At 43.2% G+C, this 25,000-nt stretch overlaps 1 protein-coding gene across 1 annotated transcript in view; it reads right to left on the reverse strand.

Annotated features, from left to right (window-relative positions):
• npas3 (neuronal PAS domain protein 3) overlaps positions 1 to 25,000 on the reverse strand; it is a 263,350-nt gene that overhangs the window by 155,788 nt on the left and 82,562 nt on the right. Inside the window, exon 2 of the mRNA XM_073483920.1 lies at positions 23,467 to 23,565. Coding sequence (XP_073340021.1) covers positions 23,467 to 23,565 — 99 coding nt within the window. The remainder of the gene's footprint in view (positions 1 to 23,466; positions 23,566 to 25,000) is intronic.

A 25,000-nucleotide genomic window follows, 5' to 3' on the forward strand; every position in this document is an offset into this window, starting at 1 on the left:
ACCCACACGCAGACACGCAGCATCATTACGAGGATAATCATCCTCCAATAGGATTGTAGCGACGGAGGGATCAGCGTGAACTCCAGCAGAGAGCTGATGGTAAGTCCCTCCATCCTACTGAGCGAGGGAGAGCCGGGGAGAGAGAGGGATTAGAGAGGACGAGGTGGAGGAGGAGGAAACTGCAGGTGCAGTCAGAGGAGGAGAAAGTACAAACTTAGGAGGGAACAGGGACTACTTTCAGCGGCGGATGAATCCACATTTGGTGCTTTAGTGTGTGTGTGTGTGTGTGTGTGTGTGTGTGTGTGTGTGTGTGTGTGTGTGTGTGTGTGTGTTCTCGCTCGTTCATTGAGACATTTTGGAAAATGTCCCGCGGTGTTTGGACGCGTTCACAACATCTATCTGTTTTACCAATCTCTGCCTGCCACGCTGCTTTAGCATCAACCCGAGCATGACAGCAAGCAGGCCGGCTGCTACCACACACACACACGCACACACACACACACACACACACACGCACACACACTGCTTCAAGTAATAACACTGTTTTGAATAAATGAATGTTTGATTGATTTTTACCGACTGGTGATCAGACACTGAGCTTTTCTTTCAGGCTGTAAAGTTAAAATCAGTGAGCTCTGAACGCATCCTGGACTAAAAGAAAAGATCATTTTTGATGTGATGTTTTTGTTATTTTGTGCGTCACCTCCTCATATCCAGCGACACACACTGCGTTACATCACAGGACTGTCAAGGAAACAATGATGACATCACGGTTTTGAGGCGGAGCCGACGCAAACACACACATCGTTCACAGAGTGGAAAGCCATGTTGACAGCCTGAGCAGCATTACAGCCTCCTCCATCCTGTTAGCTGCAATCCTGTTAGCCGCGCTAACACACACACACACACACACACACACACACACACCAACACAAAAACATCCTCCGTCTCAGTGGAGGAACATTAACTCGTAAAAACATCACTAAAGAAACGTTCGGTGGCTCAAATCTGTCGTTTTAAACACAAACATGAACGTGACAAACATCCACATTGATTTTACAACATGAATCATGAATCCTGCAGCCGTTAACGTGTTTTTATTTTATTATTTTTATTATTAATGGTCAACATCGAAAAACTCTCTCTTTCTCACAGGATGTAATTTGTTACGTTCATTCACGTCGTGTTTTGTTGTTATTAATTCATGTTAGCGTTCATCTTTAGTAATTAATACCCTCAACTCATATCCATAAAATTCACATTATTACAGCATAATGTTCATTATCGTATTAGTCATATGAGCTCTGCTTAATTGTGCTGCGTTGTGTCGCTAATGAATTTGTGCGTTAAAGTTTCCCTCCGACGTAGATAACTGAAATTAAATGATGAAAATGTCTGGAAGCAAATAATTATAAATATTCATTGGATGTATTAAATTATGAGGCCGAGACAGGAAACCTAAATATGTGTTTGTTTGAATTAATTGCAAAGTTACACAACTTGCAGGTTTTTACAAAATCATCCAGTGTGCAGAGATGATCTGCTTTAACCCGAAAATGATTTAAAGCGTTCAGCACAATGAACTGGTTTAATGCAAACAAATAAATATACTGATAGCTTAGCAAGCTAAAGCTAAAACGCTAAAGATGCAGCTAACACCAGCGCTAACATCACATCATCACCTGATTAATACGAGGAAACGTTTCCAACTTTGGTGCAGGAAGTGAAGAAACAACAGAAAAGAAAAGAAACAATGAAGATAAAGTGATGAACAGAGAAAGACAGAAAACACGTGCTGAGGGGAAGTGGGGGGGGAGAAGGATGATGTAAGAGGGATGCAAGAGGAAGAGGAAGACGAGGAGGAAGAGGAGGCGGGGACAGCTGCACTGGAAAGTTTAATCGTCTTCACCTTCACCTCGTCTGAACTCAACATCTCCTCATCCTCTTCTTTTGTCTGTTTCTCTCTTTCCCTGCAACTTGTTTCCTTTGTCCTCCTTCACCTCACTTTAGTGCCCTCCTGTCCTAACTTCCTCTCCTTTCCTGTTTCCTTCACTCCTCCTCCTCTTTCTCTTTTTACTTTCACTCCTTTCCTTTTCTATCCCATCCTCCTCGTCACTGCTCTTTTCTCCCAGTCCTTACCTCCTCTTCCCTTCAATACTTTTCCTCTCCTCCATTTCCCTCTCCTCGTCTTCTCCTGTATGTCCCTACTTCCTTTCTTCCTCTCACTTCCTTACCTCTCTGTTATTCCCTTTACTCCCCTCTTTCTGTCCTCCCGTCTTTTAATCTCCACTTCCTCCTCTCTCTTTTCCTCACCTTCCTCTCCGAAGTCTTCAGTTCCTCTCCTGTCCTAACTTTTCTCTTTCCTCCTCTCCTCCTTTGCTATTTTTCACTATTATGTCCTCACTTCCTCTCCTAAGTCCTCAGTTCCTTTCCTAAGTCACCTTCCTCTCTTCAGTCATCACTTTCTCTCCTAAGTCCCCATTTCCTTTCATGTCCTCACTTCCACTCTTAAGGTGAGGAGGAAGTGAGGCCTCCTCACCTTCCTCTCTTACGTCCTTATCTTCCTCTCCTATGTCCTCACTTCCTCCACGCCACTCTTTCTACCTTTCCTAAAATTCCCTCTCTCCTTTTCCTCCCTCTCCCTTCCTCTCCTCTCTTTGTGTACTTCCCCTCTCCCCCTCTCCCCCTCTACGTCCTTGTTTCCTCTCCTCTACCACCTTCGCTCTCCCGTGTCCTTACTTCCTCCTCCTCCTCCTCCTCCTCCTCCCTGGGTTCAGTGGTGTGGAACAGTTCAGTATTAGCTCTGAAATTAGCAGCAGTCCCTCGTTAAAGAGTTGGCAGGAGCGCACACACACACACACACACACACACACACACACACACACACACACAGTGTTAATGGTATAAAAGCTGCTGCCACCTTGGAGACACAAAATTACTTGAGCTCTTCTCTTCATGTCTTTATCATTTCTTCTTTTTTTCTTTCTCTAACTACAATCCTTCCTCTTCCTCCTCCTCTTCCTCCTCCTCTCTCTCTTTTGTCTCCATCACCTCCTCCCTCTCCTTGTCCTCCTGTAACCTTCAAACAAAGAGACAACTCTCTTCCTCTTCCTCCTCTTCTTCCTCCTCTCTGGCTCACAGCCAGCAGACAGTGAATGAGTCTTCCTCCCCTGACATCCTCCATCATCCTCCTCCTTCCTCCCTCCTTCTCCTCTTTTCATCAAACTTTACATGATTTCTTTTGGTATTTATTAACTTTTTAACTCACTACTCTCTTTACACTCGTCTCCTTCCCTTCTCATCTGTCTTGTCTTTCCAATACCACTTCCTCCTTCCACCTTTACTCCCTCTCCCTTCTTCCTCCATTCTCCTCCACATCTTCCAAAATGACGTGAAATACTCCAGTTTCATCGCCGCCCTGAGGAAAGCCGAGCGCCAAGCGTCTTTTCTCCGACAATCCGCCTTTTCTGTTCGTGCACTTCGAGATGAAAATCCCTCACCGTTCGGAGAGGCGCTGGTGACGGCTGTTATTCGCCAAGAAATAGTTTCAGCCCTGAACTCCAACTTAAAACAGCTCGTGCACAAAGTAAACGATGTTAATTGTTGAGCTTTAGAGGCGTTGGTCAGTGTTTTATTTTAAATATTCTTGAAGGGGAGCTGAACACAACTGTGACTAACTGTGGTCTGTCTGAACCACGAGGCAGCCAGAACGTCCCGGTTCATTTGAGCTCTACACGTATGCAGGTTTGGCATCTGCCCCCACTTCTTGTCTTTATGCTAAGCTAGGCTAAACGTGCCGCAGCTCCGGCTCTGTAGCTACTTAAAGCTAAAGTGTCAATCAGGATCAATCTTGTTTAAATCTCAACGTAAGAACGCAAAGAAGTCGATTTCTACCAAAATGTCAAATATTAACAAATCATCAAGTAATTAGTTTAGATCACTTTTGACTGATTGGAGTCGATTATTTGAACATGACATCATTAATCTCATCATTAATGTGAATGATGTGTTCAAGTACACACACACACACACACACACACACAGACACACACACACACACACACACACACACACACACACACACAGCAGTGCAGACCTGTGGCTCAGATAACAAGATGGAAGCATCGCCGGCCGAGACAGAGTCAGGACCTGACAGAGGGATGTCTGTGTGTGTTTACCTGTGTGTGTCTGTGTGTGTGTGTGCTCCAGGTGTTTATGTACTTCAGGTGTGTGTGAATGAGAAGCAAAGAGGTGTTTTGGCAGAATATCACACACACACACACACACACAGTGTGGTGTAACCTCTCCACAGGCCTCTGAGCTCTACAGCACTAATTAGTTTGGCAGCGGAGTCAGAACAACATACCTTTGGCCTACAACACCCCCTGCACGCACGCACGCACGCACACACACACACACACACGCACACACACACACACACACACACACACACACACACACGCACACACATATATATATATACAGCCCTGTCCAACATCCAGTAAACACTCTCTAACACAGTTGTTGTCCAGCAAAACAAACTCTCACTCTGCTGCTGACGTGAAGTCCAAACAGAAGCTCAACACCTCTGGATTGTATTCCTATAGTTTAAATTGATCCATTACTATTGATTAAGATGTAAACACACAGAGACATACCAGCATCATCATCATCATCATCGTCCTGATAACCTGAACAAAACTGATCGTCTTCTCTTTATTGCAGATTTATGTAAAATTCACTTTAATATCAAAATATCAACTGAGATGTAAAAAGCTGAATCTCTCCGTGCAGCTGATTGTCCCTCCTCTCTTCCCCTCCAACTTTTTGATGTCTTCCTCATACAGCACATCATCTTTGAATATGTTGGAGTCGTATAAATATTATTAAGGATTCAGGATGGAATTAAGACGGAAAGTTTATAGCTAATAAACGCAGCAAAAGTTATTTATTTAAGAGCAAAATCTCATTTTTGCATGAACTTTAAAAAGTTATTTAACTTCAGGAAACATTTCCAAGATTTTATCATCTTCTAAATACAAGTTAAATAAACATATGAGGAAAAAAATCTAACTAAATTTGTCTTTAAATAATCTTTAAAAATGTGAATAAAATTGATAAAACTCAAATTCAGCTCCTCAGATAACCTCAAATCTGAACCATGCTCAAACAAACACACCTGACTCTCACCCTGCAGCCCCTCATTTACCCACCAACACCACAAGACACAAGAAAACACAAACAACATCCTCCTCACACACACACACACACACACACACACACACACACACACACACACACACACACACACACACACACACACGTCCTCCCTACACACACACATCTGTTGGGTGCCACCCTGCCAGCCTCTCTGGCTGTGATTGATCAAAGCAGGTTACAGCAACCTGGTGCTGAGGCCAGGCTGCACACACACACACACACACACACACACACACACACACACACACACACAGACACACACACACACACACACACACACACACACACACACACACAGGGTGAGGTTGACTTCATATATTATAGATGAGCTAAACACGAAGAAGAAGAAGAGCAACGTTTCTTTCCTTCCTTCTTTTCTTGTGATTTATTTTGACATTGAGAGAAAAACGCATCACAGCCGTGAGGTCATCACCGGGTTCTGTGGGGACACTTTCCAGTCGTGTTTGTGGAGACAGAACCAGGTATTATAAGCAGAACCTGATGTTTTCCTCACCAGAACCGAGTGGTTTTTGTGCCTGAACCTAACCGGACAAAGTTGAACGTAAAGAAATATAAATCTTTCAACATTTCTGCAGTCTGACGACTGAAACGTCCATACATCACGTTTATCGTCCCTCTGTGTATATTTTCTCTAACACATCATTTAAGACCGGTCTCTCCGGGCTCGAGTGCTGCTCGTCATCCCGACACTCTCACATGTCTCTGTCTCGTCTCCACAGCTCGTCTCTCACTCGGTGTGTCGTCCTCGCTGCCAGAGATCCTGTTTGTACAAAGCAACAGAGAGCTGAATAATTGATGCTGGATGCAGCTCACAGCTCTCTCTCTCTCTCCCCCTCTCTCTCTCTCTCTCTCTCTCTCTTTCCTCTCCTGTTGTTATTGTTGCTGCTGGTGTCGATGATCATCAGAAACAAAACGAGCCGGACGAGACCCAAAGACAGAAAGAAAGTGAGGAGGAAGAGAGTGTTTGGAAACGGGAGAGCTGATTGGTCCAAAGCATGAGCATCACACCGACTGACTAGTTAACTCGATGACTGATGAAAGTTCTGCTCATATTCACAAACCTGTTGCTATCCAAGTCTTTTTCATGATGTTTAAAGGTATCAGAACCAGAAACGTGTCTCTACAGTGGACCGTAAACAAGCAGGAGGCCGGGCTGTAAAATCGTCCATCCTCAAACTATATTTAAGGACTTTCTCTTACACCAAACTCCATGTAAAAAAGTCTGAATTTTAAAATCTGACACATGGAGATCACAAAAAAAAGTATAAAGTAGCAGAAACTGGAAGAACCTTTGTTTGGTTTCAGACGTACTTAATTACTTTATTTTTGCTTGTTTCTGTCACTGAGAAGATTTAGGGATCACAGAACTGAAGCAGAGGGAATGAAAACAAAGACATAAAGGAGGGTGAGACGGTGAGAAAAAGGGAAAAAGACGTGTGGTGAAGAAATTAGAGCAGAGGGAACAACTTTAAAATGCTAAACTGGAGGTAAACAGAGAGGACGGTGGAGAGAGGAGAGTGAATAGAGAGGCAGCGAGAGGCAGAATGAGACGAGGATTTGCATAAACACTCCTCGTGCTTTTGTTGCTGCAATTAGCTTCAATAGCTTTTAGCTTTTCACACTCACAATGGCTGCGTGTGGGCGTCTGCGTGAAGAGAGCTGCACGCTATGATACGACTCAGCGGTGGGGAATTATACCCGGAGAGCGCAGCACCGGAGGTGTTCAGAACAGAGGCCGAAAAACAGGGTCAGACTGGGTCGTACAGGGCCGGAGACGGAGGATGTTTAGACGGGCTTTATCGTGGGCAGACGTCCACTCAAGCTGCTGCTGCACGCTGTCGGGTTTAATGTAAAGAAGCAGACGCATTAAAGTTACATTTTGACCCTGAAGTAGTCACAACTCAACATCCACCTGCAGCTTTTTCTGGAGCTTTGTATCACACTCAGTAGCTGCTGAATCATCCACCCCGTCCGTGTTAAGGTAAGGCATTAACCTTCAGTTGTACCTTTGAAACAGGACTTTCCTACTCTAACAAAGCGCTAAACTTTGTCTACACCAGCTCCATAACAGAAAACCGATGGTTTTCGTCACAGTTACGCCCGTAAGTTTAGATCCATGACAACATCTGTTGCACGAGACAGCGACTGAAAAACACGCTTCAAGCTGCCTGAACGCTCGCAGGCAGATCCAGTCCAGGGAGGGGAAGGCAACTACGAAAACGTCTCCTACAGAACAAACAACAACAAAACAACCAATGTGCAGATCAAGTATTGCAGAGTGAAGATACGAGTGAAGACTCAAACTCCAGATACGTGACGATAAGATAATCAAAAGCTCATCGATCCACTTACTAGATTCTGCAGCTTTAAAACACATCCGAGGCCCAGATCACACAGAGACTTCACGTCAGGCACGGACAATTCAAAAACTAAACAAACGACACAAAACCAACCGGATCATCTGACAAATGCATCATCACAAAGCAGACAACAGTCTTCTGTTATCGCCTGAAACTTTTACGATATTGTGTTTTCCCGACGTGATCGACAGAGTTAATAACTGCAGACTGGCTGTACGTTTACTTCTCAGGTGACAGGCAGCGTCTCAGATCATCCTCGAGGCTTCCGGTTCGTCCTGTGTGTTATTCAGAGTGAGCGGCTGAACATCGTCTCTGGGGAGCGAAGCTGCTGTCACTTATTTCTTAGATGTAATTTTTCAGCGCTGTGAGCACCGCAAATGAAATCTTCATCCACGTGTGTTACGCTGGGAGGAGGCGGAAATCCCAGAGATATCACAAAGACCTGCACGAATACAAACAGATATCCCCAAAGTTTTATTGTTTCCTTTGGTCGACTCTTTAATGTGCATATATTTCATATGACGGTCGAGTAACCGGCTCCAACAAAGACACGAGACACAAAGTTGGCAAAAAAAAAAAAAACTTTCACTGAACTAACAAGTGGATTTCTTTGTCTGGCTGCAACAGAAATCTTTTGGCATTTTAATTATCTGTCGCTTTCATTCCCTCCTTCACACACACACACACACACACACACACACACAAACGGTGTGCACGAGGGCGGGTTTGAGTTCTTAATCATGGCAGGACCCGGCGGACGCACTGAAGCCTCCAACAAACACAGCTGGCCTCCTGCCTGACCTGCAGACACATTACCACCTCTCCTGGCCAGATGGACCTGTCTGCGTCTCTGACTCCGTCTGTGTGTGTGTGTGTGTGTGTGTGTGTGTGTGTGTGTGTGTGTGTGTGTGTGTGTGTGTGTGTTGGCGTCTGACACTCGTCCTTGAATGAAGACGTGATGGTCAAAGTGTGTGTGTGTGTGTGTGTGTGTCCACGTGTGATGCGTAAATGAATGAGTGTGTGTGTGTGTGTGTGTGTGTGTGTGTGTGTGTGTGTGTGTGTGTTAACTAACTGGACATCCCATCAGCAGAGCATCTGTGATCTGGGCTCTCCGGAGGGAGTTCCCTGTCAGCCGGACACGTTTAAACACCCGCAGGCAGAACAATGGGAGTCGGGCGAGAGACATAGACATAGTGCAGCAGACGGAGGAGAGAGAGAGCGTCTTTTGTCCGGCGATGATTAAGAATTTAAGCCAGACGATGTGTGTGTGTGTGTGTGTGTGTGTGTGTTTCAGCTACAGGTAGTACTGCAGAACAGGTGTTACAATGTGTGTGTGTGTGTGTGTGTGTGTGTGTGTGTGTGTGTGTGTTTCTCAGACAAAGACAGAGTCAGAAGCAGTTTTTAGGTGTGTGATCCATCCTCACACTGTGTTTAAGGACTTTTGAGACATTCTGAGCTCTATTACACCAAACTCCATTCAAAAAATCCTGAATTTTAAAATCGGACACATGGAGATCAAGTGTTCTGTTTTGTTTTGTTGCATTTATTTTTATTAACGCCGTCATCGAGATCACAAGCTAATTATTTTGCTATCGAGAATACAAAGCTCGAGATAACGAGTTAATTTATCAGTAAATGAGCAAATGACAGCGTGACAAACACACACTGCTCTTCAGGGATAGCTAACATACAGTAATTAACTTAAAGCACATGTGGCTACAATTAATATAATTCTTGTTGTCATCATTGTTCAATAACTTCATCAGTCGCTACAGTTGTCAATACCAAACTGATCACTGATAAACATTACAGGTATAAAGAGAAAGTAATCTTAACAGGTTGATTACATCATCATCTCAAGATAAAAAGCTCATTTTCTTGAAATAACGAGATATTTACTTTTGATTTTGACTTAAAACATCCAAAAATATAACTGCAATTTTCGGCCTCTGTAGTTTTGTAATTTCTTTTTCGATGGAACGACCGCTCACATAACTTATTTCCTGCTTGTCTTAATTTCCAGCAAAAGTTTTTTTGTAATGAAAAGTGGAATTAGAAAATAAAATCTCCCCTCGAAAAAAAAGGAATAAGGTTGAAATATTATTTTTGTTACAAAAAAAAGAACTTAATTATTATTTTGTCTGTAAAATATTCATATAATCATTAAAAAAATGTCTTTTATTTATTTTATATTTAACACGTTTCCATAAATATGGATATGTGTGACAAAATGATCTCAACTCATTCGTTTGGAGGCTTTTTTAGAGCTTTTAAACACATTTCAATCTCCATCACTTTACTAGTAAAAGTAGAAATACCAGAGTCTAAAAATACTCTATTACATGTAAAACATCTTCAAAATGCTACTCAAGCAAAAGGGAGTAAAAGAAGAAGTAGCATCAGAATATTTGCAGCAAAATGTGCTTAAAGTGTCAAAAGTAAAAGTACTCATTACCCAGAATGCCTCATTCCAGAGCGATTTATCACTACAGATTATATTATCCTGTTTTTATCACTAACAAACACACGTGGGGCCGATCGCAGGGCTTCCAGGGATTTCCTGACAACCTCACGTGAAAAAAGTAAAACCTGGTCAGAAGCCAGATTTAATTCTTCATCGCCTTCACAGAACGATGATGGACTCACCGCTGCTGCTGTAAATAAAGTCATAAACACCAAACATGTGCCACCAGGAGCGTTTGACGCGTGTGAAGCGTCAATGAAAGAAGTAATCATCATAATAAACCGGCGGCTGAAGACGGTCTTACAGAACCGAGGTGGATAATCAACTTCTTCATTCAATTATGCTCGATGCAGAGCACTTTAGCAGCAGCAAACAAATTAGGTTTTATTCTCCATTTGAGTTTATACACTGAGCCAATTAGTAAATTAGCAGCAACGAGAACAACACAGTGTAAATCATTAGCTCACCAACGAGCCTGTGTTTTTTATCCCAGCAGCCTGTTTAACTGGGCAGTAAAACGCCTCTTTATACATTTCACCCCGTTTGGTTTTCAATCCCGGCTAATGCAGTCACGCCGCCACAGTAAAAACTGTGCAGCTGATAATTAAAAGGACTCTATAAAAATAAAGTCTGCCGCGGCTCAGAGTGTTTGGCTAACAGGAGCAGCCATCGATCCACCTTAAAAACCCCGTAAACTGCCTTCATCGAGACAAACACAAGCACGGGGAGAGAGCACAGGACGGCTGTGTGTGTGTGTGTGTGTGTGTGTGTGTGTGTGTGTGTCAGTTTCTAAGACAAAGACACAGAGTCAGAGGCAGTTTTAGGTGTGTGATTCATCCTCATTCAGTCCCAGGAGACGTTCTGAGCTTTCGTACACCAAACTCCATTCAAAAAAATATGAATTTTAATGTAATCTGTAAACACGCTTTCAAATGAGTGCTGTCAGGACACTGGAGCGTCTAACTTCGATGCAATACCTTAAAAAAAAATAATATTTGATACCAAGTTTGACACCACAGGGAAAAAATACTGCAAGATAAGAAATATAACAAGGTTTGTGCAAAAATCAGTACTGAAACCTCAAATATTCAGTTTTAATACATCGTTAACATTACTGGTTTATCTACTGCTACTGCTCTTATTACATTTGAATACTGGTGCTGCAAATACTGATAAAACTACAGACAGTACTGTACTACTGTAAATACTGGTAACACAGTAATGCTCATGATACGAGTACTACTTACTCCTACAGCTAAGACAGTTACACTGGTACTGTAATGAGGATGAATACTACACTCACTACTTATAGTGCTAATACTGCTAAAACTACCACAGTACAAGTGGTTATACTCGTGATAACAGTACTGGTGTTACTACTCAGACACACCAAACTGCGGCGACGAAGGCCCGACTGCTCGGTTTCCTCACGTCGCTCGTGTTTCGTGGATATTTCACTTCCCTGTTTGAGGGACAATGAACAGGTAATTTTCTGAAGATGGTTCCTGAGGGGGGAAACCAAACGTACGGAGAATAATAAAAAGGTTGTACCGGCGTGTTAACAGACGCAGCTGTGAACGTTTGCTGATAATGTCTTAAATCATCAGAATTTCAAATGGAGTTTGGTGTAACGCTTTTCACAACAAATATCTACAGATGCACGCCCGACACTGTTCTGACTGCGTGGATCTTTGACCGCCTCATTCTCTGACATTAACACCCTCGCCTGCTGCAGCTCTTTAACTATTATCAGCTCTGCTCGGCCCGGCCCGGTCCTCCTCCTCCTCTCCTGCTCGGGCCCTATCTGAGAGAAGCACTGCCAGCTAAATCTTTTCCATGCAGCAAGCGGACCATGACTGGAGAAATAGGCTGAGATCCTGCCGAGGGGGAGGGGGGAGGGGGGGCAATCACAGGGGGAGATGGGGCGAGCAACAGGTAGAGGAAGTGCAGAGAGAGAGAGTGGTTTCTAAATGCAGCGTGTCTATCTGACGATCGTCCACAGATCGACTCCTGACGACAGAGAGCGGGCCAATCTGAGACTTCACAGTCCAATCTCCACAAAACTGAGCGCCACAGGCTGGATGACGACCTGTTAGCCCGTCTGTCTACCTGTATACCTGTCTGTCTGCCTGTCTGCCTGCCTGTCTGTCTGTCTGTCTGTTAACCAGCAGGTCAACCACAGGAAGTGTCAGAATCAGCTGCTGCTCTTCTGTCCTGTTAGACGTTCAACATATTTATAGTTAAGTGGATTTCAGTAAACGTCTGGAACAAGCTACAGGTCTTCTTCTTCTTCTCCTTCTTCTTCTCTACTCTTTCCTTTCCGTTCTTCTCCTTCTACTAATATATTGGTATTTTTCTGATTTGTAGGTCAAAGACGTTGGCCCGACGTAGACGTATACGTTGGAAAGACGTAGTATGGGGAGCATTTGCTTTTTGGAAAGACCTGGGCGAGACGTCGCTAACGTCTTCCCAACGTAACTTCTGTTGAAGTATGTGTGATATTGGCCGGTGGTTACAGAAACACTGAAGTCGTCGGTCCTTGACCAGCCTGTCCCACTCTTACACCCTGAAGACTGGAGCCAGACACCAAAAACAAAGTCTGATGATATTTTAATTAATTGAATTCTCAGTATGTGTTCAGGCTCCTCTCTCACTGACATGTCCTTTAAGTGGGGTAATATCCAGTAATTTTAATTTACCCAGGGAGCCCTGAAGGTCTCCTGCAGGTCCTCCGACCACGCTGGACTCAACTCTGTCTTCTGAGGCTGACGTGGAAAAATATTTGAGAAGCTCTCAGTCCAAAGCAAGAGATCAAAAAACCACAAGCACCATAAAAAACATGAATTATCCCCTAAAAAAAAATAAAATAAACCGGCGCACGGTTAATTAGAGCGAACTCCAGGCAGCGCTGCGGCCGCTTCGCCTCCCCAAAGTCTCTGACAGCCGACCGCCGACGGCCTCCCGCGCTCGAGCCCAGCGAATCTGAATCCAATTAAAAGTTAGAGATCAAGTTCAGCTTCACATCGTAAATGATTTGCGAATCAAAGGCGGCTGGAACAGAAATCAAAGGCAGAGGTGTGTGAAGTCCTCAGGTGAGCTGCTGGAGCCAACGCAGGGCTACTACACCCAACCGCCAGGGTTTGTTAATGGAGGGTGAAAAACACACAACAACAGACAGACAGGCAGGCAGGCAGACAGGCAGGCAGGCAGACGGTTTCTGTAAAGCTGCTTCAAGGTGAGTTATGTTTGTGACACAGCTGACTGCAGCCGGCGTTTCATGGACATCAGTTCATCGTCACAGCTCTCTCTCCTCCTGTCGTCTGTTTCTATACCTTCTCCTTAAACATTCCTCTCCTCCGTCCTCCTCTTACCGTTTTCTTCTGCTTCAATTTCTCCTTCAGTCATCCTGGTTTCACTCCTCCGTCTCCTCCAGTCTCTTACTGGAAGGTTTATCCTCGTATAACATCCTCTTCAAACGCTTTTGTTCATTTAGCTCCAATGAAGGAAAATCTTAAAGCTCCAGAATGTATAATATAAATATTTAGACGATATTACATCTTCTCTTTCTTCTTTTCTTTCCTTCTGGGTCTCTGACTTGTTTTCTAATATTCAAGATATTAAATTCACAGTATCCGTTCTGTTTCTGATGTGTAGGTCAAAGGATGTCGGGGAGTTCAGGTTAAAACCAGGATAAAATTGAAAATGAAGGAAAATCTTAAAGCTAGAATGTATATTATAAATATTCAGACACATATAAACATTTTAGGCATCTTTATATCAACAGTTCATGTTGTTCATGCCAACATGCCTGAACAAAGACACGGTTACAACCTTGTAGAAAGCATGTGGTCATGATGCTCAGGCGTCCACAAACTTTTGGCCATTTACTGTATATGACTGGACCCGCCGGTCCACTGCGTCACTGTCACGTTTGGCCTTTATATCAGAACAGCTCATGTTGTGGTGAAGTTAGCAACAACAAACACGCAACTTCCTGTTACACTTTCAAAATAAAGGCACCGAAACAACGTGTTCAGGCAGAGCTGGACCTTCTGGAGGAACAAACGTGGATTTATCTTCACTCCTGTTTATCACCCTGACTGCAGCAGCGTTACAACTTCCTTAAAACAAGCTTTTGGCTTTACATGGATTGGATTAATGTCATTTTATGTATGTATACATCATCTATATATCATCTATATATTATCTATATATCATCTATATCTTCGCTCTCTTTGCCCTGTTTCTTTCTCTTTCCTCGTCTTGTTTCCTGCTCTCTCTTCATCAGAACAAACTCCAGGTTCAAGCTGATCCGAGTCCATCTACAACACTGAAATACGTCACATCACATGCATGTCCTCTGCATCTCAACCCTGTTATCACAGCAGAGAAAACATTAAAAAGAAACCCATGAATGCAGAGAAACGAGTCGCGAACACGTGAGGCCGGTTTTTAAACTTTAACCGCTGTCTTTATAAATCCACACAGAGCCGAGCAGAACGAGGCAGAGTGCAGTGGAGCTGAGTGGATGTGGACAGGCAGTCATGTTTATTCATGCAGCCGTGAGCTGCAGACCTGCAAGGTGACTGGCTGTCACACACACACACACACACACACACACACACACACACACACACACGAACACACACAAATGTATGCAGGTGCAGGAAAAGACAAACACTCACACATCTGGCCTGTCTATCACCTTGGATCAGGGAGATAGGTGCTGTGTGTGTGTGTGTGTGTGTGTGTGTGTGTGTGTGTGTGTGTGTGTGTGTGTGTGTGTGTGTGTGTGTGTGTGTGTGTGTATCGTGACAGAAAGTAAACAACAAAAGCAGCTTACTCAGTCTGACTGCTGCCGCTACATGAGCTACTGTTCACAGTTTTACTCACTCAGACTAATACTCTCTCTCTCTGTCACACACACACACACACACACACACACACACACACACACCTGTCTGGTGTGTCAGACAGGTGTGTGTTAATTGCATCATGTTGACATGAGACAGGTCTGACCCTGCAGCGTCTCTCTCAGACATCATCATGAATATTGATGTTGGATTATCAGAGAAAATTATTTCATGACGGATTAAATGTTTTATTTCAGCTCCAGCTAAAGTTCCAGTTTCTGTTTCTTCTTCTGTTTTTCTCTGTTTTATAAATAATACCATATTTATTGTTAATTTAATATATTTGGACTGCTGGGAGCTTAAACTTTGTATTGACTAAACATTTACAGTGAAGAGGCTCTGTGTGGAAGAAGAAATGTAAATGTTTTAAATTAAAACTGTTTCCATCAGTAATCAACAAGCTGCTGGCAGGGTCCGCCACATAACAACAAAGTAAAACAGTCCTTTAAGGTCAGTTTGTTTATTGTTTATTTATTTATTAAAACACAGAGTTTGTATCAGTCAGTGAAGATCTTTCTTAACTGATAGATTGGAAACAAATATCACAAGATAAAAAAATATTCTGGTGTCGGCTCGCATCATCGCTTCATGTGGACCACTGTCCCCTCTCTGTAGTGTGTGTGTGTGTGTGTGTGTGTGTGTGTGTGTTCCTGTTAATATTTCACACTGACCTTACAGGCATGTGTGAGTTTATTAATTATGGCTGATATGTGAAGGAAAGCTCATGCTCATGAATAACAGCAACCGCTGCTGCTGCCGCTGCTGCTGCCGCCTGTCAATCACACCGCTGCAACGGCCAACAGCTGGATCACCACACACACACACACACACACACACACACACACACACACACACACACACACACACACACACACACACACACACACACACACACACACACACACACTCGTTCTTTATCGTGACGGAAACTTTCAGACTAAATAATAAATTAATCTTCTTCAGAGGACGAAGCTTCTTTATGTTTCATCAGACGATCATGAGATGAAGCAGAAAGCTCAGGAAATAATTCATTAATTAATATATTTATATTTATTTATACTTATATACTTTATGTCAGATACTGCAACTCCTGAATAAAATAAAACTGTTGTGCGATAAAAGAATAAACATAAAAATATTTTATACACTCACAACTGCAGCTACTTACAGTGATGGAATGTAATTAAGTACATGTACTCAAGTACTGTATTTACGTGCAAATTTGAGGTACTTTGAGGTCCTACTTGAGGTAGAAATATATTATACTTTTTTAAACTTATTTGATAACTTTAGTTACTTTTATCTTTAATCTATTTTATTGACATTCAGATTTAAAAAACAAAACACAGGTTACTGATGATCAGAAAAATGCTAAGTCGACAGTACATACATGTACTTGTACTTTTGATACTTTTAGTACATTTAATATCGGATGATTAAGACTTTTACTCGAGTACTACTCATGGGTGACTAAGTAATATTTTAACACCATATATTTACTTTATTTTGTTCTGGTTGACGTTCATTTACTTCAACTCCTGAATAAAATAAACCTGCTCTACAACCAGAACAGAATAAAATAATAATCATAACTGCAGCTGCTTATAATATTAATTAAACTGTAATAACACAGAAAAATTAACATCTTTTTTTATTATTATCCCAAAAATCTTCTTAATATAAGAAATACTGTTGATAACAGTACTTTTCCTTCTGCTGCCAGAACTTCACTCCTCATAAAGACACTGAATATTGATGCAAACACACACTCTTTACATCTGTGTGTGTGTGTGTGTGTGTGTGTGTGTGTGTGTGTGTGTGTGTGTGTGTGTGTTAACATGTAAATGACACACAGTGTTAAGCAGCAGTAAATGCTTCAGGCTTCTCACACACACATTACACAGACCTGCTCCACTAACGACACTTTGATCTTTTTTTCTTCTTCGTCTTTAAAAACACTGAATTACTAATTCTCTCTCTCTCATTATGTGTGTATATATCTCTCTCTATATATATTATTAATTTATATAAATATTAATTTAATTTACTCTCTGAGTAAATCTGACATCAGCAGTCATATTTCTAGTTACTATAATTTAAGAGTAACGTTTCTTTACAGTATTACTGTCTGTTTGTACTTCGACACTACGTGACGTATCTGCAGAGGATTGTGGATCATAAAAGCCAGAAAAGCATCCGGCAGAATAGGACCGGATGTACAGTAGTAGTACTTCATTACTGGGACATATTAAATCTTTTTCTGGCGTATCAAACGGTATGTTAGTGTGGATGATGGAAGGAAGGGCACGAAAACAAACTGGAGCTGGAAGAAGAGAAAATATGTCTTTAAAAATATGACCTCTTTGAATGTTTACGGACTAAATGAATATAAATCACGACGTAACATCTGAATGAATTATTCTTCGGCTCTTCTGGTTTCTGTTAAATGAACTCAACGACTGAACTGTGGAGAATCTAACTGATCGAACCGTGAAGAGCTCGACCGTACCGACAAACGTCAAACAAGCTTCAACAGGTCTTAATTTCAGGACTTAGTAACTGTAATAACATCACCACAAAGTAATACATTACCCCCAACACTGAGTACTACAGAGCAACAGGGCCTCCTCTCTTTTGTAAGACTAACAAATAAAACACATTTCAATGTGATTTTAGGTAAAACTACACTTCGGTTCTGATCCGCAGCTGAATTTAAAACAGGCTGAAGAAGAACAGTTTTCCACGAGGACGAATCTGAAGCCTGACATCAGTCTGCAGGTTCATGTACAGTAAAGTTAAAGCTGACTCCTTCAAGCAGCCGAACACGAATCAAAGAAGAGGAAGTAAACCGTCCTGCGAGGCTTCGTCCCGTTTCCCCCTCGCCGTCTCACTTTTTAATAAAACCAACAGCACGTTTCCAAAAATCAACAGGAAGCTCCCTCCTCTCCTGTTAAAGCAGTCAGAAACACATCTATAGGCACCAAAATGGAGCAAAATAGCGGCGTTATTTCATGTGCGCCGCGTCTCTGCAGCGCCTCGTCGTCCTCGGGGGGACTCTCGCTGCAGTAACAAGCCCGGGCGATGCTGGAAAAGTGCCGCGGGCAACAGCGAGCAGCAGCACAGGCAGGTGAAGATGGGGTGAAAGTCAAATCTCACTGTAAACAAAACCCCGGGAATAAGGCTAAATAAATATCTGTTGTGGGAATAAGAAGTGTGTGTGTGTGTGTTTGCTCTGGAGTGATTCTTTGCAGGCGCCACAGGTGGGTAGCTGTCCAATGAGGTGAGGGATTTGCAGGTATGAGGACGGATAGACGAGGAGAGGAGGGAGTTGTTATCAGAGAGCGGCGGGGGAGCAGCCGGCAGGTTTAGAGCCGCGACTGAAACGCTCGTCAGAAAAATGAAAAAGACGTCGTTCGGAGAGGATTTCTTTCTGCGAGCAGCGTCACGTGTCAAAGATGAGTCGGCGCCGCATCGCGCTGATGCGGATGTGATAGATCGGTGGGAATTGCGGGTTTGTGAAGTGATGTGGCGTTCGCTGACAGGCTGCTGCGTGTGCTGTTCAGGAAGCTAAAGAGAGGCCAAGTGACGAGCTAACGTGTTTATCTTGGATGTTCATTCTCTCGGTATGGAAGCCCAGAGGTGACAAAAACTGATGTGGAAGTCTAAAACTACAGCTGAACGGTTTCATACTGACGGCTAACGACTCTGAGGGACACTTCAACACCAGAGAAGTTCAGGACCGACACGGGAACGACCCCGAGCCTCGGTTCTGAAGGTTTAAAGTCTTTTTCTTGAAGATAAACAAGGTTTCAGGTGATATTAGTCAAAAAAGTCATCCTGCTGATTTCTTTCAAACAAACCCATCAAACATTCTGACTGTTGACTTCAGCGGCAATCAGACAGACGGGCCTCGAGATCAATGCTGCTGGACTACAAACATCACTTCAGCACATCAAACGATCCACACACACACACACACACACACACACACACACACACACACACACACACACACACACACTTTCTCCCTGTCTAAATCTATACAATCCATTATTAACATGTTTCCTGCCAGACAAAGACACAGGTAGAAGGTAGATGATAAAACACAGAGAAATAAAAGACAAAATAAGAGAAGAGGTTAAATTATTGAATTCGGGGCTCGCTCTCCATCTTTCTTTCTCCGAAATAAAAAAGACACAGAAGATGAGGAGGAGGAGGAGGAGGAGGAGGAGGATCCATATTGTTTTTTGTGGAAAAGTAGGTTAGAAGAGGAAGGCGAGGTGAGAGAGGAAGTGCGCCATCAAAGACAGAAAGTTGAACAAAGTCAGCGACACGCCAGGAGTCGACTCATGCGACATGGGAGAGGAGGAGGAAAAAAAAGAGAGACATCAGACGACATCACACCTCCGCCATCAAACCATCGCTAGGAGAGAGGTAGGAAGGAGAGGAAAGGAGGGAAGGAAGGATGTGGAGGGAAGGAAGCAAGGAATGGAGGAAGGAGGGAAGGAAAAACAGGAAGTTATGACGGATGTGACGAATTAAGAGAAATCAGGGAAAGATAGAAGGAAGGATGCAAGGAGAGAAAGAGGAAAAGGAAGGAGGAAGTAAGGAGGGTAGAGAGGAGGAAAGGAAATAAGGAAAGACAGAGGAAGAGGAGGTGAGGAGGAAAGATGCACAGAAGAGGAAAAACAAGGAGAGAAAAGCTAAGATGAGGATTAAAGGAGTTAAGGTGAAGGAGAGGAGGAAGGAAAATGGAAAATGGACGGCAGAGAGAGGAGAGGCTTCAGGAGGTGGAGGAGGATTTATGTGTTTTTCATCCTGTCATCTCTGAAGGACAGACCTGGGGCGAGTCAGCTCACCTGATACACCTCCTCTCTCTCTCTCTCTCTAAATGATCTGACATGTTTCATCCTTTAACTTCTCCTCTTCCTCTCTTCCACTTCTACTCTACTGCAGGCTGAGATGTTTACTGACCAGACAAACGAAGAGTTTTTAGATTAATGTGAAACTTCACTGCAGGTCGACACATTAACACTCTGAACTGACTGATTCATCTCTGCCCACTGAAACAAATCAGCTTCAAAATAAAACTGTTCCTGATCACTTCCTGGAAGGTTAGCTACAGGAAACATTACGGAAAGTTGGCAGGAAACAGGAAACAAACAATCTCTCTCTCAACCAACCGAACCGACCTTGAAAGCAACACCACAGCACTTCCTCCTTCACGCACCACATCGGCAACTTATTTTATCCAAGCTAGGAGATAAAATGTTTAGTCTACGTGATCCGGCTGAACATCACAAACGTTTTAAGTTCTTGAAGATGAAATCATCACATTGATTCACGACTCGTGCTATCGAGGAACTGCTCCACCTTAAAAAAACAGTCTTTGTGAATTATATTTGTTCTTTCCCTCCAGTTTAGAGCTCGCCGACATTAACTTGTAACAACGAACGTTCACGATGTCGTTAAAATAATGTTAAACAAATATCACTTCCTGTCTTCATCCTGCTGACGGAGGAACCAGAGCAGCCGATCACTGATGTGTTGGTTTGTGTCGCTGACAGACAGCTGATGTGTTCGTTCAGATGATGTCATCACGATGTCACCTCCTCCATTTGTTACTCTTTAGCACCAACAAACACTCCTCCTCCTCTTCCTCCTCTTCCTCCTCCTCCAGCCTCTTGAGCTCAGGTAGCATTTGAATAGCAGCAGCTCCCTGGTGTGTGTGTGTGTGTGTGTGTGTGTGTGTGTGTGTGTGTGTGTGTGTGTGTGTGTAGGCGAGCTCTCCCCGGTACATCTGTCTCTTTTACTTTACAACCACTCTGCTTACTCACACACACACACACACACACACACACACACACTCGACAGCAACGTACACACACACACGCTCGACAACAACGTACACACACAAAAGGGGAATCTCATGTAATCCTGCTCGGACTTGAGGTGTGTGCATGTAAATACACACCTCCACATAGAAACACACACATAATTAAAGCATCTACACACACACACACACACACACACACACACAAACACACACACAGCTGTAAACAGAGCAGACAGGTGGAGTGTATATCAGGGGCCTCTGTGGCCACCGGGCTCCTCAACCATTTATCTCAATTTCACCTTATAGACACACACACACACACACACACACACACACACACACACACACACATACATATACTAGTAGAAGTAAGACACACACACGCACGCACACACACACACCTCTATTGTCTCTGATTGGCTGGAAGGTGTCCATTAAAAGTCTCGTATACGTTTCACCTCAGACGTTCGTGTCGTTCAGGCCGCCGTAACCATAGAAACAGTCACGATGCAGGCTGCGTGTTGTCGAGCAAACGCCAAAACTTCATCAAGACCCGGTTAGTTGTGTACAAGACAACATGGCTGCCAACGCGGCGCCCACAGCTCGAGTCACGCCGCCGGATATTCAGCCGCAGACGTCACAAGAATGCAATAAATGCCCCGTTTGTTTTTGTTTACATCACATAAATCTGATGAAGAAGTGATGAACTATCGACCTCTACGTCTGAAATAATCTATAACTTAACTATTAACTATAACTATTACTAACTCACATCAGTCCTCGGTGTATCAGACGCGTGTGTAAAGGATGTGTGTGTGTTAGACACGACCTACATGGTGTTAAGCTCGTCCTATAATGAGCTATTAACTGCCGTCTCCTTTCAGCTCTCCGCCCGACTCCGACACAAATCCCTCCTTTATTCTCCACTACTGTAATCCACCACACACACACACACACACACACACACACACACACACACACACACACACACACACACACACACACAGGAACACACCACAACATCAACCACAATGCATCAGGCCTCAGTTCACTTCCTGGTGTCAAATCCCCTCTTCGACAAAGCGCTCTGAGGAGGAGGAGGACGAGGACAGAGCGGGGAGGGATGATACGATTTTATGGCAGCGTTTTGACAAAAGCTCCGGTCCAGACGGATCAGAACACCAGCGATCTGACGCAGCACTTAAACACACCGTTTAGTTTAGAGTCACAGGTTTGAACTGTAAAGTAGAAAAAGCCGCCGTTCTACCACCTACCACCACTTATATATCAAAAACTAATATCAATCAAATGTTGTTGCAAATCATGTTGCAGGAAGATATAGTTTAAGCGTACTGTCAAGTCTACAGGAATCATATTAAAACTAGAGTGGCACTCAGTAGAGTGCATACCTCCGCCGAGGCCCAACAGTCCCCTTTGCAGTCCTTTAAGGAAGCTGTGATCACCAATTATTGCCGATCGCATCGCAACCTTTTGGTTTGTCACAGCTGATGGAGGATATTTCACTTCGCTGTTCGGGGACAATAAGCAGAAAACATTCTCATTCACTCCTGAAGGTTTTTTAAGGACAACCCGGGACATTTTCCAGCCCAGTTTGTCGCGACAAAACCAGGTGTTTTTACCGAGACCTCAGGTGTTTGTGGCGACTGAAACAGGGAGCTATTTTAAGCCAAAACACTGTTTTCTAACCCAAACCAGGTGTTTTTTGTGTTTAAGCCTGAAACTTTGTGACAAGAGAAAAATAGCAGCTTTCTTTAAAGTCAACTTTTCTGCAAAATATGTACTATGGTCCACCAGCACGCTCCACAGAGACAGGTGTGTGAGGGGCAGTGGACCAAACCACCGTGAGGCATATGGAGGGGGGGGGACCAATCTTTAGAAACTATTGTTTTACATCTTTAATTATTAAGTGTTTTCAATGCATATTATTATGGACTTTAAAATTATGTTTTCACTGATAAAGGGTCTGAACCCCCCTGTGATTTCTGCCTCTGCTCACAGCCACCTAAATATTATTCCCTGAAAAACTAATAAAAATGGCGACAAACACCCCATCTTAAAATGCTAAAGATAGTGAGGAAAAATTCATGAATCAGTCCATTTATCTGGATCAAAAGTTAACGTAGTCTATTCTGGGCTGAGACGCATCCTCCATCCAAGTTTCATGGAAAAAAGTTCAGTAGTTTTTGTGTAATCCTGCTGACAAACCAACAACAAACCCTAACTTCACCCCAACGACTCAGAAAGTGTCCTTGCTTCCATGTCAGTGCTATAAATGTCTTCACCTTGCATTTCTCAAGTCTTCATGTGATGTCATGACAGCACCTTTCTCTACAGAGTTTCTTATTTTAAGCTAAGCTAATGCTAATGTTCAACATGCCTCCATAAAGTGATGAAAGGAAACTCTTCGTTTGACGCTGGAGAAGAAGAAAATAAAACTAAATATCTCCAAGAACAGATCTATTCCCACCAAGTGATTTCATATCAACAGCAACAAAAACAGTCAACAGCAAACCATTCATGTGTCTAACACACACACACACACACACACACACACACACACACACACACACACACTACTACAACTACTATCTCTACTACGACTACTGCTACGAGGACTAACACAAACGTTACCATGGTGAGGAGGTATGCTGCTGGCCGGCCAGGTGAAGGGTCTTGGGCCGGGCGGCGGAGCAGCTGCCTGCATTAGCCGGCCGCTCCCAGTAGGGGTCACTGTGAAACACACAAAGACACGTGAAGAAGAGGTTCTTTAAACGACAGCCTGAAGAAACAACGAGCAGGAGAAGAAGAAGAGGAGGAGGAGGAGGAGGAGAAACGATGGAGATGAGTCAGAGAAAACAAGGAACTAAAAGAGATGAAAAGAATCAGCAGGAAGTAACAACAAGTTAAAGAACATGATGTAAAGTTCAGACAAGCAGTGAAGAATAACTTTATGACAAACTGGGCATTTTTATCTCAGTGGACCAAAAACAGAAGAAAAGAAAACCGTCCTGACGTTTCCAACCAGCTTCTGAAGTCTTAAAAGTTCTGATCCTCGACTGAAACGACCCGTCAGCGGGTCAGTTGGTACAAACATGATTCAGAACTTTTCCAAAGTTTCCAAATACGTCAGAGGAAATGTAGAAAATGATGCTCAATGAAGTGACCGACTGACAAAAGTGAGGTGTGGACCCACTGGTTCCAGTAGATCCAGTCTGTGCATCATAAACCCGGTTCCTGTTCCGGTTCGGTACCCATCAGGTACCGTGAACGAAGTGGACTACACATGGAAGATTCACATTTTACGAGTCACACCACTGGACACCACATTTCTTTCTGTGCAACCAAAACCGGTTATTTTTCACAGGAAGTCGGATCATCTCCAGCCGTGATCCAAACCACGACGTTCTCCTAAACCCGTACCAAGTGGCTTTTGTCCTGAAGCCAACAGGAGCATGAGCACGACGTTGTGACGGGACATAAACAGAAAATTCAACATGAAGAATTTTTGTTTTGCAGAAACGTCCTCGGCTCACATTTATTCTCCAGATGTTTGTCAGACCAGAAAAACATCGTCGTCACTGCAGAAAATAAAAAAATGAGCTTAAGGAAATGTGAAGTTTCATCACATCTGTGGTTTGAAGACACGTACATTTATTCTTTGGGTTGAAAACATATAAAGACTTTTGATTTTCGTACCATATAGAAACAAACGGACGCATAAAATCAGCAAAAGTTGTGAAATATGCACGGTTTCATATTGAGGAGTTAAACTTTAAGGCCCTGATTATTTTAGATTAATGAGTGAGTGATGCTTTACTAAAGACACGTGTAATTATTTAAATTGCCAGTGTAGCTTTGCAGTTTTAATATTTCATTCAGTGTAAACATCATAAAGCTTCGACGAGGAGCTGAAACGAAGATTTGACGACCTTGAAGACTTGAAAACTGGATGATGAGGGTTAAAAACTTGATCTAAACTAAAGTCCAAGAGGACAATTTAGGAGGAATTAAACTCAGCAGGCTCAAAATAAACTCGTCTGTTGGCTTATGAACTGTGAGGTGAAGTCTGAGCCGCGGCTGCCGGTCGGCTCAAACAGCTCCCGTCTTTGGAAAATATTCACAAAACTAAATAAACCTCCAGTTTGTTCCTTTTTTTTGTTTCTGG

The sequence above is a fragment of the Pagrus major genome, chromosome 16 (assembly GCF_040436345.1).
Source record: "Pagrus major chromosome 16, Pma_NU_1.0".
Lineage (NCBI taxonomy): Eukaryota > Metazoa > Chordata > Actinopteri > Spariformes > Sparidae > Pagrus > Pagrus major.